The sequence below is a fragment of the Phoxinus phoxinus genome (genome assembly GCF_949152265.1).
Source record: "Phoxinus phoxinus genome assembly, chromosome: 14".
In the NCBI taxonomy this organism is placed as follows: Eukaryota; Metazoa; Chordata; class Actinopteri; order Cypriniformes; family Leuciscidae; genus Phoxinus; species Phoxinus phoxinus.
The window spans coordinates 9,589,646-9,604,917 of NC_136889.1; the positions used below are offsets into that span (position 1 = coordinate 9,589,646).

At 38.0% G+C, this 15,272-nt stretch overlaps 2 protein-coding genes across 4 annotated transcripts; both read left to right on the top strand.

Annotated features, from left to right (window-relative positions):
* The first annotated feature begins 1,714 nt into the window (after positions 1-1,714).
* npm3 (nucleophosmin/nucleoplasmin, 3) lies at positions 1,715-4,496 on the top strand. Its single transcript, XM_079634816.1, has 5 exons — positions 1,715-1,937; positions 2,163-2,248; positions 3,308-3,427; positions 3,517-3,610; positions 3,728-4,496. Exons 1-5 carry the CDS (start codon positions 1,865-1,867, stop codon positions 3,826-3,828), a joined length of 474 nt encoding a protein of 157 aa, XP_079490942.1. The 5' UTR covers positions 1,715-1,864; the 3' UTR covers positions 3,829-4,496.
* Positions 4,497-5,030: 534 nt separating this feature from the next.
* On the top strand, positions 5,031-8,043 carry arl3a (ADP ribosylation factor like GTPase 3a). 3 transcript variants are annotated; one of them, XM_079634813.1, is made up of 6 exons: positions 5,031-5,169; positions 5,761-5,904; positions 6,293-6,409; positions 6,856-6,906; positions 7,254-7,439; positions 7,541-8,043. In XM_079634813.1, exons 1-6 carry the CDS (start codon positions 5,167-5,169, stop codon positions 7,586-7,588), a joined length of 549 nt encoding a protein of 182 aa, XP_079490939.1. In that variant the 5' UTR covers positions 5,031-5,166; the 3' UTR covers positions 7,589-8,043. The 3 variants fall into 3 exon arrangements, with proteins under 3 accessions (XP_079490939.1, XP_079490940.1, XP_079490941.1); XM_079634814.1 differs by having other exon boundaries at positions 5,160-5,349; positions 7,541-7,987; XM_079634815.1 differs by having other exon boundaries at positions 5,162-5,349; positions 5,781-5,904; positions 7,541-7,983.
* Positions 8,044-15,272: the final 7,229 nt, after the last annotated feature.

The window sequence follows — 15,272 nt, forward strand, 5'->3', positions numbered from 1 at the left end:
TTTTTAGACCCACAATCCCCACCCCTGGTGAACACTCTTATTACCGTCTTAGTTTCACTAAAACTTTGCAGGTGATGCATTTATATTGTGAAAAATTGAAAGCTGTTCCCATTTATCATTATCTAGTGTGATATAAAACTAAATTGGATTTTATTGCATGTTAGTATGCACTAATTTCTTTAGTGGTGGATGTTAACATTTTGGAAGTGTTGACAGTTAATGTGTGTGTGGGTTTAATATATATATATATATATATACATATGTGTGACAAACTAAGTACATCCTTACTGCTTCCATAGGAATTAAGAGGGTAAGTAGCAGTCGGATGCTGCTAATCAAATGCCTTTGATTAATTGATCATCAGCAAGTGTGACCAACTCTATAAAAGCAGATGATTTGGCAGTTTGCTGATCTGAAGCATTCAGGTGTGTGTTAACACAATGCGAGAAGGAAAGACATCAGCAATTATCTTAACGAAGCAATTGTTGCTGCCATCACTCTGAGAAGGGTTATACGGCCATTTTCTAACTATTTGAAGTCTATCATTCTACAGTGAGGAAGATTATATACAAGTGGAACATGTTAAAAATAGTTGCCAATCCTCCCAGGAGTGGACGTCCCAGCAAATTCATCCTCAGGCCAGGCACTTCTCGGAGAAATCGCAAAACACCCAAGAACTACACGTCAGACTGCAGGCCTCGGGTTAACATATTACATGCTAAAGTTCATTAGAGTACAATTAGAAAAAGACTGGATGAGTATGGCATGTTTGGAAGGGTTGCCAGGAGAAAGCTGCTTCTCTTTCTCTAAAATAAACAAATATGGCAGCACGGCTTAGGTTTGCAAAGTTGCATAACTATCCTGAAGACTTTTTGCAGCCACAGGACCTGGACACCTTGCAGTCACTGAGTCAACCATGAACTTATCTGTTTACCTAAGTATTCTAGATTCAAATTTGAGGCCATCTGTCCGACAGCTGAAGCTTGGCGGAAATTGGCTGTGCGACAAGTTAACGATCCCAAGAACATCAGCAAATCTACAACAGAATGGCTGAAATTGAAAAGAATCAAGGTGTTGCACTGGTCCAGTCAAAGTCCAGACCTCAACCCGATTGAAATGCTGTGGCGTGACCTTCAGAGAGCTGTACATAAACAAAACGCCTGCAAAAATCACAAACCGAAGCACGCTGTAAAGAAAAGCGGGCCTAAATTCCTCCACAATAATGTAAGAGAGACTGATAAATTAATATAGAAAACTATTCCTTCAACGTATTGAAGCTAAAAGTGGCTCTACAAGCAACTGAATCATAGGGTGTACTTAGTTTATCACACAAGGCTTCTACATTTTTACTTTATTTTTGTTAACCGTTGAAGACCAAATTATAATTTTTATTATGTCCTGATAAGTAAAACGAATTAAACGGGGTGTACTTTCTTTTTCACCTGACTTTGCAAAGGATCATGTTACATTGAAGACTGGAGTAATGGCTGCTGAAAATGTAGCTTTGCACAAACCGAACTAAATTACATTAAGACATTAAGTTTGAATATTTCACACCGTTTTGCTGTATGCCTATATTTGATCAAATTAATGCAGCCTTGTTGAGTAGTAGGCCTATAAGATAATTCTTTCAAAAAAAAATTTTTTTTAAATCGTAATTCCCAATTTTTTACCTGTATTCTATATTTAATTGTTACAATGTCTTTCAGATATTGTAACAATTTAAACTAGCTTTTAGGTCAGTACCGATGACGTCATAATCATGCGCCTTCTTCGCGTACTCGTCACATGTGTTTCGGAAACGCGACTTGCACTGTGGATATTGTAGCCTTTATTGAGTGATATTAGTAACGTTTTAACAGTTATGTCGTTTGTTGAGGACGAAACATCGGACAGTGGGGTGGACTCACGCTCGCGATTGGAAAGCTATGTGTTCAGTAAGATCAACAGTGACGCGCTGCATGCTTCGTAGATTTACTAGCACACGTGGAACAACTGCAATAGACTATTAATTGTGGCCAGATATGTTTAACGTTCATTAAAAAAATTACTTGACATCAAAATACTGTTCAAACGTGCTCGGTTTCAGTAATTACATTAATTTCTGCATATCAATTAAATATTGGCTACTTATATAATAGTGTGATTTTGATTTCCATCAGGTTGTGAGTTGTCTTCGGAAGTTCCATTTTACACATTTCAAGCAGACGAAGATGATGATGTGGAACATTTTCTGGAGCTCAGGACGGTTCGTAGAATATTTTATTAAAGCAAGAGTTTGCCTGTCCTAAACCTATGTCGCAATTCACTTTCATTGCGCTTTTTTATACTGTTCTAGTAATGGTGACTGACCTGTTCTACAGGGGAAAAAAGGGAAACTCATGTTAGTGAAGTAATATAATGTTGATCAAATCATGATATATTTTTTTAAAGGGAAATTACCCAGAAATGAAAATTGTCATTTATTTACTCTTCCTCGAGTTGTTCCAAACCTGTATATGTTTATTTCACCCGTTGAACACAAAAGTAGATATTTTGAAGAACGTTGGTAAAAAAAAAAATACTATTGAAGTCAAAAGGGTGCTGTCAACTGTGTGGTTACCTTTTTAATTAAAATAACTTCCCCCCCTCCCTTTTGCAGCAGGGTGGGACAACCTGTCACTCATATGAGATCACAGCAATAGCAAACCACAATGATCAAATCAATTCCCAATGGAAAAAATTAAGTACCGCCCTATATATTTTTTTCTGGTTTGTGAAACCATTTCTCGATCTTCTTGTGAAATGACAGCGTTCTCATAGGTGATGTATGCTGGACTTATCCAGTCATGTAATGGAACTCATTACTTAGCTCAATTTCATGGGCCAAAAAGGTCTATTGTCAATAGTGTAGTGATTATATGTAGCACAGCTCACACAGAACTCCCTTCAAATCAAGCAGGTTTCTGTTGGTTAACACAGTGAACCCAATGCTAAATCTGTTAAAATCATGTGAAATTCCCGATTGGGGGGATTCCTATTGAAAGCTGCATTTGCTAACAGTGGAAAATGTGTCCGCCCCTTTAGTCCGCATAAACCCCGCCCCTGCAAGCTCAACTTTTGGAGTGTAACGACCACATCTCATAAATCTAGTCAACAGCTGATTCATAGAATCAAGTTCCTACCCAACATTTTTTATTTTATGATAATGCATTATACTCATATATAGACAAAATGATCAGTTGCTGCTTTCATTTCATCGCGACTTTAAGATGTGTAATGAGCTTGATGACCTGTACTTTTAAACCCCTTTCTCTCAAACCATTAGATTTGTCTGGGTGATGGTGCCAAAGAGGAGAATAATGTTGTGGAAGTGACCGCTATGAATCACCAAGGAAAGAAAATATCTGTGCCCGTAGCTAATCTCAACATTTCCTGCCTGCCTATGGTAATGCTTTTTTACTGGACTGTTGTATAATATAGCCATTCAAATATGTTGCAAGTTTTTAATCAGTTTTTTTTTTTTTTTCTACTCAGATAAGCCTTGGGGAGTTTGAGTTGATGGCTCCTGTCACACTGCGGCTGAAATCTGGATCTGGACCAGTGACTGTCAGTGGGTTACATTTAGTTGGTGAGAAATAAAACAACAGTTGCAAGTCTCTATATCACAAAAATATAGTCACACACAGAGCTATTTGATCCCCTTTGTTTTGAAACTAAATGGTGCTAATTATTTCTCCTCTTTCAGCCACAGAGAATGAAGAGTCTGAAATATCAGATGATGAAGATGATGATGTTAGTGAAGAGGAAATGCCCCCAGTCAAACCAGCCAAGAAAAAGCAGATTTAAATCTCACAGAAGCTGAAATTGAGATGTTTACATTAGACCTTTATAAGTTTTATACAATATTAGATGTAACGTTCTTCTATGAGACACGATGGAGGGTGGTGATGAATTTTGTACTGTCAGATTGTACAAATGTTAAATAGAAAGTTTGAAGCATCAATACAGCCAGCTCTGTGAACATTTACTTCATGTTAAAAAAATTTATATTAGTTAATACTGTTACCATATGTGTATGCAAGTAACCGCCAACTCCAACCTTCAGGTTCACTCTCAGTTGGGAGACCCACGAATTCACAGTCCTGTCACCATTGTGCCCTTAAGTGAGGGCACTTAAGGATTATTCCAGATTTACTATCCCTGTAACACACTGTACCATGACCGTGAAAAGCCTGTCAATCTGCATCTGCCTTCAGGGAAAAGCACCAGCATTGTTCTCTACAGATTTTCTTCTTATCACGCATCATTTTGTTGTTTGAACTTTTTTTTATAATCTTTTTTTTTGGCAATCAGCGTTTTTAAATCTTAGTCCCTTTTTGAAGGACCGATTGAGGGAAGTTTTGCATTGTGCATTTGATGTTGAGATCAGTCAAGGAGGACTTGCCATTGTCATTTTTGTATTTTTACAGATTTATTTAAAGAATCTGTAAATAAAATGTGTTGTTTTAGTAGAATCAGTGTAATTGGTACATTTATTTTAAGAGCTCACTTACCAACTGTTTTGGTAAATTCACCAGCGTGAACCTGGTTTTGCATAGTTCCATAAGTCAATATATATATATATTAGTGAGTGTGTGTGTGTGTGTATACATGGCCAACATGAACAAAATAAAACCACAAATGTATACATTCAGACAAGTCTTTTATATAATGAAATTAGATTTTAACCTAAAGTTAAATATTAACAGATCTATTAGGTCAATCTAACGTCTGTGCATTATTTTTGTACTTTACCTTTTACATTTTTGCTGTTTAATAAATAGTTTTGATTCATATTCTTCTACCATTTAAATTTGTTTTACTTTAAAGTTAGCTGAAAAGCCTATAATAGACTGTTTATTGGTGGGGTTTTCTGTGACAACTTACCCCATATTGTGAGACAAAATGTGCGAATAGTATTTTTTATATTATTAATAAGTATAAAAGGGAAATAATGGTGGAAATGTTCAGTATATATTATTTAGGCGTAACGTTACCTGCCTTTAACATTTGTGATGATACATAAATTGACTTACCTAATCAGAAAAATGTGACAACTGCGGTTCCTTTAAAATGACGCCAACAGCTGGTGACGTCACTTAACTCCCCCTAGTAACCATCGTCGGCGTCTCGGAAGGGAGGAAGATGGTGAGAAGTTAATCTGCCTTTAGTCCTGTCTTTGTGTATTTAGTATTTAACTCAGATTTTAGAAACTTTGGAAATACGCATAATTTATTCAGCGTTTGCATCGTGAAGTCTTGGTTATTAGCTGCAGTAACGGGCTTTCTGTAGGAGTGAAGCCTGATGGATCAGCGGCGCTAAGTCTCAGTTATTTGCCTTCCCCTGTCTCGTTACCGTTACTTATTTCCCGAATAATTAAGCTGTAAAGATTGTAACCCATTCAAGAAAATGATTATGACATTCTAGCCACCGATGTTAAATGGATAGTTGAACAAAATGTGTCATCATTTAATCATCTTTCACTTTCACTGCATTTTTTATATGAGTGAATTGTGACTGAGTCATTCTGTCTTTAATCTCTTTATATTTTATTTTGTATTGAATATAACTAAATGATTAAAATTAAAATCTACAAATGTCTTTTTCATACTTTGTTAGATAAGGCTCTTAGCTGAGAGAAGTAGTTTTTTCTCTCTCACACAAATGTCCTTATGTAGGCCTAGTGTCATTGTTGTCTTGTTTAAAATCTGGTTATTGAGCATATTATGTTTATTCCAGGGTTTGTTGTCAATCCTTAGAAAACTAAAAAGTGCCCCAGACCAGGAGATACGCATTCTTCTCCTCGGATTAGACAATGGTGGAAAGACGACACTTCTCAAACAGTTAGCCTCTGAGGATATTAGTCACATCACGCCAACACAGGTAACATACAATGTCCCTTTTGCCGTAAATACACAGTGCCTTGTAAAAAGATGAATAGAATAAGCTTTTAAAGGGATAGTTCACTCAAAAATGAAAAAATTGTCATAATTTAATTAACTCATACAGGTTTGGAACAACATGAAGGTTATTTCTTCTGTTGAACACAAATGAAGATATTTTAAAGAATGTCAGTAACATGACAGTTGACAGCACCCATTGACTTCCATTGTAGGAAAAAAAGAATACTATGGAAGTCAATGGGAGCCATCAACTGTCTGGTGAGTAAGTAATGTCACATTTTTTGGGTGAACTATCGCTTTAAGGGTTTTTCTTGCTTTAGCACAATACAGCATTGTTCAGTTAGTTTTAATTCTTCTGTCCTTGCCAGGGCTTTAACATTAAGAGCGTGCAGTCTCAGGGCTTCAAACTGAATGTCTGGGACATTGGAGGCCAGAGGAAGATCAGACCATACTGGAGAAACTACTTTGAAAATACTGACATGCTTGTGAGTGTTTCTTAAGAGATATGTTTATGAGTTAGTCATAGCCATTATTCATTATCATATATCACTACCATTCAAATTGTTTAAAGAAGTCTCTAATGCTCACCAAAAATACAGTTAAAAAAACACTAATATTGTGAAATATTCTAGTAAATATGTCTAGTTTGCTATTTTAATATATTTTTAAATGTGATGGCAAAGCTTAACTTGCAGCAGGCAGTTACAAATTATTATTATCATCAATTTTGAAAAGTTGTGCTGCTTAATATTTTTTGAAAACAGTCTATTGTTCAGAATTATTTGATAAACAGCATTACAAAATTAAAATGTATAAAAATCGTACTGACGTCAAACTTTTGAACTGTTGTGTATATATATATTTCTTAAGTATGTGATATTTTCTCAAATTTGTTTATGCAATGATTTAACGTTGTGTTTTTGCATTTTAGATTTATGTCATAGACAGTGCAGACAGGAAGAGATTTGAGGAAACGGGACAGGTATAAAAAGATCTATCATAATAGCAAATCTGTTCATTATTACTTGTCTTGTTTGTGTGTGCGTATATGTGTGTAGATGAGAGATTATGAACCTTCCCAGGTCTCTGCAGGATATTTCTCACACTATGTGGCTTCACACTTGGTCAGGTCTATGTCTAGCTACATTTTCCTGCTTAATACAGTTCACTGCAGCATTTATTTTATTTTATTGGATGTGAAACACTAAATTGCTCCAAGAAATGTGTAAGCATATACTTTCTTGATATGCATTTGTTCAAGCAAATCCATACTGAAAGTATTTGAATGAGCTATTGAATTACTATTTGACTTGTTTATGTGGTGTGCAGGAGTTGTCTGAGCTGCTGGATGAGGAGAAACTTAGTGGCGTACCTGTTTTAATCTTTGCCAATAAACAAGACCTGCTGACCGCTGCTCCAGCCTCTGAGATCGCAGAGGGACTGAACCTGCACACCATTCGGGACCGTATTTGGCAAATTCAGTCCTGCTCTGCACTTACAGGAGAGGGAGTCCAGGTGAGTCATTGCTTTTACATTAGCCTTGTTTTATTTTTCCAATCAGTTGTTTACCTTCCCATCAGCAGCTGTTTTTTGGCTAAAGTCCTCCTTTCTTTCAGGATGGCATGAACTGGGTCTGCAAGAACATTACTGCAAAGAAGAAGTAGTGAGCCTAGTACTTTTTGTAAAGGGAATGTGAAAATCAAACTTTGTGGACTGTGTGGATTTTCTACCAGCTCGTCCAGGTTAAAGGGACATGAGGAGGCTTTTCTAACCCCTGACCCCTCTGAATCATTCCTCAGCCATCAACTCTGTCTCACCCGCAGTTACTCTGTCAACACTGTGCAACAGCATGATACTCTGAATTAATTTGATTTATAATGTACAATCAACCACTGAATTGAGTGTAATAAGTGGGTTTTTTTTTTTGTATAATTATTATTCATTAGAATGTTGTCTGTTTGATCTTGGAATCTATTTTAATATCTTGGATTTCTATGATTTATTCCTTTTAGATGTTTTATACTATGCTAGATCAAATAAAATAAAAACTTAAAACTTTTTTTTGCATAGTCTGTGTTATTTTACTGGCTTGAACCATTGAATAAATATTTTACTGTTGGATGAGCATCCGGCTAAATCACAATGGATACCTGTGTATAACAACCAGCAGGGTTGCTACACAGGTGTGCTTGCTTAAGCACCTGGCTGTGGCAGGGAGGAGGTTTTTTCTATTTATGACATGAGATCGAGACAATTTTCTAATTCACATATAATGCATTCTGTAAAAGTCAGAAGCCTCAAGCAAGCACCAGACCAGCAGCGCAGATGCTCTTGTCACAAACAATTTTCTATTTTTCAAAACAGAATAGGCTACATTCAAATTTTATGAAAATAAATATTTAGGAAATGTCTACAAAATGAAAATTTAATTTCCCCTTTCTTTTGGCTTCAATGCTTAAGCTTCAAATATACAGAAATATTTTGTGTAGGCTATGTCTGTAAAATGTTAGCCAGTGCATAATGGTGAAAGTCAACAGTTGTTTTTTTTACCGTCTTACAACCAGAGATTAATCTGCACCTAGACTAAAGATTTTCCGATTTCAAAACATTTATGCCTTTTTCTACTGTATAAGTTAGGTAACGTTAGCCAAGTTCAATTGAAAGCCAATTTTGCCAGTTAAGTAGGCTAGTTGTGAGACAGAAGCTGCACATTCCCATTTAACATTAATAAGTCAAAACTACAACTCGTACCCCGTCATATTACAGCTCACTTAAATCAATCCGCCTTAAATGCATTTTAGTCCAGAGCTGAGAATCTAAACGTATCCACTTTATTTTTAAGGTAAGAGCGGGCGCGGCCATTTGTAACTTGAATGTGCGAGCCAAAGGCTTCCGGTGTCCTTCGCTTAAATCGCTTTCAGTACAAAAACAGTCCGTTTATGCTGCTTGATATTCCAAATAGTAGCCTAGGTAGCTGCTGTCATGTTATTTTAGGCAAATTTATTATCAAAATCATATACGCACTGGATTGTATCGCAAATAGTTTTACCGGGTCTGTAGGCTAGCCTACTTTGTTTTTCTTGTAGTTATTTTCAGCGGCTAATTAACCGGAAGTCTCGCACGAAAATAGTGTTGCAAAAGGTGGATAGTGACCTGCATTTAAACATGAAACTGACAAATAAATATCTATCTATCTACATCCATCCATCCATCCATCCATCCATCTATTTATCTCTATGGAGAGAGGCAGATGTGGGCAGGTGACCTTGTGTTCCACTGGGGCTCTCCTCCCCCCTCAGAGGGCAGGGCTAATGTCACACCTCCGTCAAACCCTATGTTGCCATAGCAACTGCTTTATGGTCATGTCAGAACTGTTAAATGCATAGATACCTGCTGTTTCATAAACGAGTAAAGGCACTCGGTTCACGCTTTTCACTGGAGCTGGCAGTGCACTTACAAATAACTCACAGCTATTGATGCTTTATTCTTGGTAACTGAAATTCATAAGCTCAATTGATTGACAGACAAAGCACTCAAGAGATGTTGTGGGTTCACAAAAGAACTCATTCCTCTGAGTATACATTCACTCAACTCCTTGCTTTGCCCAGTCTTCAGTCCAAGCACTCAGCAAACACTGCACTCAGTCTTAAAACATAGAGACACAGGGTGGGTTTCCGTGCATCGGGACTGTCAGCACCTTCATTTGCAAATCAGTGAGCAACAGACATTTGCTGTTTTTGAGTTTGTCCACTGAATGACACCGAACCGGAACTCTCCGCAGAAGCCACCTGTGCTGTGAAGGATGCGGTGATGAGGTGTGTCAGCTGCCAGTGAGACCGACCACTACTGAGTCCAAATAAAGACAAAACAAGACTAGATGTTGATAAGGAATCACAAACAGGAGAATTATGTTATAATCATCAAACCTATATGCTAAAAAGAATGTTTTAGCTGTTTTTGTCCATATAGCCTACAGTGAAACTCGGTGAGTTCCAAAACAACACGGGACCCCACTGACTTTTATTTTTAGGACACAATTATGTTTTAAAGGGCAATTATAGGCCTACGAATTAATACAAAGAACAAAATATACCGAGAACAAAATATGAACTGAGCTGGATAACTTTGCAACATCAACACTATTACTGAACTGAATTGAATAAACATTTAACTGACTTTAAATAAATAATGACATTATTGCCTTCTGTTGAACTACTTATAGCTGAATCAAACTTGTTTCATTATTAATGAACTTTGCAACATTGAGTTATTGAACTGAATTGATACGACAGTGAACTGAGCTGAATAATGATATTATCTTCTGTAGAGCTGAAATCGAGTTTGTTTCATAATTTATTTCATAATTTCGTAGTTAGTTTTACATCACTGTCATTTTCCTGCTTATAAAGCCTGCTTTGAAACAATATGTATTTTGTTTCACATAAGAAATAATGTTTTACTGAAATAATGTTTTACTTAGAATGACATAATAAACAGAAGTCTTTGAGCATACTTTTTAAAAGTCACCATTAAATCAAAATTGATCATTCATATTTGTTATGGAATGTTGTTCATTATTAATCTGTTGCGCATCTTTAGTTTTTATTTATATTCATGTGCCCTCAATCTTTTACCAAAAACATGAACTCACCCTCGCTCTGGCAGCATGGCTGCGCTTAAGTCCAATTTTTTAGGCCCTTCCCTCACTAACTTCCCTCAGTCTCCTTCACTCAGATGTACATCATTGCTAACATTGCACGAATACTCACTAAACCCTTGAAATGTGCCCTAAGCCCTTGATCACTTGGAATCCACAATGAAGCTAATTTATTATTTAAATTGTTTCCCCTTATGAATTTTTTTACGCACCATTCTATAGTCCTATAGTATGCTTGTGCTGTTGGAGAAATATATAAAATGAAAATGATAACAATACAATAAACTTATAGCTACAAGTATTGTGCGGTTAAATGTCAAAATAACTGTAATCTGCTGTAATATCACAATCGCGTTGCTTTGTGGTCTATGGATCTGCCTGAAGTGTACATATTGAAAATACTTGCTCCCTTGGTCAAAATCGAGGGTCCGAGGGTCTGTTCACATAAGCTTCCCTCGCCCACTTGACGAAGTTAAAAGCACTTCAAAATGGCGGCGGAGATTTCCCAATAGACAAAATCAAGTCACACCCTATTTTTTTTCTCTTTCAAGTTTTACTCAGATATATGTCACAATAAGTTAGAAAAGATATGACAGCATCCAAAATTGCATACTCTCTTGAGTAGGTACTTAATCTGAATAAGTAATTGCTTCGCGACTGCCAAAAAAAAAGAACGTTCTATAATGTGTGTGAATGTCATTTGGACGTGATACATTTGTCATGTTGTCAATTATCATATGCCCTATCAGCGTCAGATGCCTCGCCTCACTGCCATTCACAAATCCTCTCCCTGTGCCTCATAGGATAGTTAAGTGTCCATCGAATGCCCACTTCAGAAACCTTTTTTCTACTCTTTTAGTACTATGAATTCGGACACACTTCTTTTGTCATATATTAAGGGAAGTATAGATTTCAGATGCAGCCTATTAAAATTTCCATTCCATGCCAACTTAAAGTCTCTTAAAAAAATAAATATTTAATGAATCCAACGGAAAGCATCCAAATGACATTGCAATAACTACCTTTTGCCTTTTTGATGACATTTCCCATTTCCTTTTCAGCCTGTGTTGTCTTTTCTAGTAACCCTCTTGGCTTGGTGATTCATAACCATAGTATGTGTAGCAATTTGTAAAAATGTTTACAGTAAAAGTTGGTTAAATAAACAAATTTAAATATGAACATTGCAACACAGCTGTAATTGTACGGAGAATGGGAAGAGACTCCCAGTGCCTCAACTCCCAGTGTCACCATGTCTAATGAGATGATGACATCTTTCATTTACAGAACATAATCACATTAACTGTTTCAGTTTGAATGGCTTAATATTTCCCATGTGTCATCATTTTTCCATATGGAGCTCAAGAGCAAGTTTGCTCACGTCTGTTTGTGTAAGAGAGAGGGCGAGGAATGGAGATATAGTGTGTTTGTGAGCATCAACTCATCACTATATATCCCTTCATTGGTGTGTATTTGCCTGTTCACTGGGGTGTGGTCTGATGCTCTTGACAGCTGTGTGTGTGTTACCACGGCAACCGTGTGTGTGTGCACATGCCTCAGTGTAGGGGCCTCACTGAAGGTGTGTTTTAATGCTGTTGCTCCGCCGGGAGCCTGTCAGCTGTTGTGCAGCTGCCGTTGCATTAGCAGGCCCGAAGCCCTGCGCATTTATCCATCTTCTCTATGACACATCACACTTTTAATTCCAAAGCCTAATCAAAGACATCCACACACAGTGCAGGGCTTGTCAGGCCAGCAAATGCTACAGAGATCTTCTGGTTTCATATTCCTGTAATGAGTAACTGGAGACGAGAGGGAAATCTGCTGCTCTGGCTGCCCTCTTTGTTACCCGAGTATCTCCAAATTATTAACACTGGAGCCTGGGAATTCAGCCTTCAAACAGACACGCAGTGTTTCCTGTAAGCCTTACTGCTACGCCTAGTTCAATGTTTTATTTAACCAGGGTTTTTAAATCTTTGGTATTAACAAAATACACAGATAGGAATAGCAGATTCTTAAAGGGACAGTTCACCACAAAAAAAAAAAAAAAAACATTCCTTCAGCATTTACTCACCCTCTTGTCATTCCAAACCTGTAGGGTGATTTCTGAAGGATCATGTGACATGCAAATCTTACCCTAAACATTTGAACAGTAGTGTACATAAAAGAGCGCCCACAAAGGGGAAGATTATCAGTGAATAATGATCATTTTAAACTGTTCCTCAAACAAAACTCTGACGTATCGGTTCATTTGTCATCTGATGTGTTTTTTTCAGCTTGGTCACTATGAACTCCAAGTGTATGGAAATGATCGGTGTGAAGAGCAGTGTTACCAAGTCTGTGATTTTCCCGCTGAATCGGGAATTGAAGTTGTTGCCGTGGGTTGATCTCTGAAGTACCCAGAGGCCTCTGCAGCTCTCCTGCCTCTGTTGCTCCAGGACTGGCCTCACAGGCCCTAAGAGGGATTTTGGATTATCCATCCTGGCTTTAGGGATTGGAGCTGCAATGTGCTGGATGGCAGAAATCTTAATTCTGCATGGTAAATAGATTATTGAGCATGTGAGGCACTGACAGACATTCCAAATTAGATGTTGACTCCTCTCTTCCCTATCGTCTCCTCTTCCAGCGTTTCCTTTTTCTGAAAATCGTTTAAAACTTCATCCTTTACGCCTGTCTTTCCTGCTCACTCTATGGTATCAATGTAAAGCACTGAGAATGAGAAGCAGGAAAAACAAAGGCCCTACATACATCTGGTATTAACATCTGTCTCAGATTTACAGCTGAAGTGGTCAGCACTAAATACAGGTGGGTCCACAAAGTCTTGTGATCCATTTGATGGTACACATGTGACCGTATTAACATTTGTAGGGTAAACTCTAATCCTTCTTGATGCATCCAGTATGGCAGCAAAGGCTCACATACTCACCTTTTGTTTTATGGAAAATAACCATCTGATCAAAAGAAGGAAAAAAAAGGACACCATTTGGCAGCACTGAAAAGTCAGCAGCTTCGGCCTTCTCTGTTTCGGGCAGATCCCCCTAAGGTTTCTGGGAATTTGTTTTGTTTTTGAGAAAGGGCTATGTATCATATCTGTTGTTCTCCTCTACTCTCAAGGCCTGTTCACACACCAAGATAAATGTCATTTTGGTGCAATGAATGGCTGTTTCGACACGAACGTTCACAAGTTGTCAATGTAACATTTGTTTTTATTAACAGAGAGGTGTTCTAATCTCTTTTCCATCTCACTGCAAAGAAAGGAGTTATATAAAATGATGACATGGCGGTGCTCCCGAACAGACTAGCATCTATTTTACACTGCAAAGGTGGTTTCTGTTGCTACATGAAAACATCTTAAATGTCTGTGTATTTGACAAAAATTGCAGCTAATCCACTTCATCTGTGATAAAGTATGCAAACAGCGCAAGCATCACTACAGGAAGCAGAAAGTGTCCAACTTCTCTACACCATTTTCAACCCCTCCCCTGCCTGAAATCGGCAAATCTTGTCATTCGTTTAAATGCAGCCACAGCTGAAGTCAAACCTACTTTTCTACTACCTGCTAAGCAACAGTGAAGAGCACCATATGACCAAAAGCATGAATCGAATGTTTGGCCAGTTTTCTTCGCAGTGCGATGGAAAAGAGAATAACTCCCTTTAAAAATTAACATTGACAGCGTTCGTTCAAATAAAAATGTTTGAATCCGGAACAGACAAATCATGCAAAAATTAGATGGAATTTTCTCGTTGAACATTTGTGTTAGTGTGAACAGGCCTTCAGTCTGCAAAACGTGTGTCTGCTCTGAAACTACAGTAAACACGGAGCAATACAAATATGAAAAGTGCTAACGTGATCCCCACCAGCATCGTGGGACATCGTCCCACCTAATAACAGGGCAGGTTTTAATAATTGATGGCAAAGGAAGAGTAAGCAAATGTGACTGTTGCAGAAAAACAAGAGGCTTTCGACTACAGCAGCTGGACTGTGCTGGGCTCAAAGGGTACAGAAGACCTTGAAGCCTTTGTACAAACATGTCCACACCCTAACATTTTCACACCAACTCCTTTACATGAAAAATCCCCATGTTTGCAGTGCTTTTCACTTCAGGCCTGACATACATCCGTATGTGATCACATGTACAGAGGAGCTAAGCCGGGCAGCCTCTGTTGTGTTTTGCAATCGATCCTTCCGGCAGGCTTCAGTCCTCCCACGGGCTGCAATGAGCCAGCATGAGCAGCCAGCGTGATTAGCATCATGGGACGGCAGAGCTCAGAAAAACAAACCCATTGTGGAGCTCTCGGAGCATATGGCGTATCCACCCACAGCAAGCAGGGGGAAAAAAGAGGGTAGAGTCTAGTCAGATTTCTAATTGGTCACAAAATGTTGACTGTGTTGGTTTGAGAGCGCATGAATGTATGGGGTTTGTGGGAGGAGAGGGGCTGGAACGTTACACTTTATAAATAAATGATGAGCTGTTCTTCAAGCCTGATTACTTCCCCCATCCCCTTTCTACCTCAGCCGGCCCTGCGCCCCCATCCCACCATGCCTTAATGGAAAAATGTGACTGATGCCCCCATTGACCCATGAGGAAGAGCTGGAAAGTCTGGCATCAGTCCTTAGGCTGCTATATTTAAATGATTTAAAAGTGGTCTTGGCTTTTTTTTCTTTTTGGGAAACCACATATTTTTTCTTCAAGTTT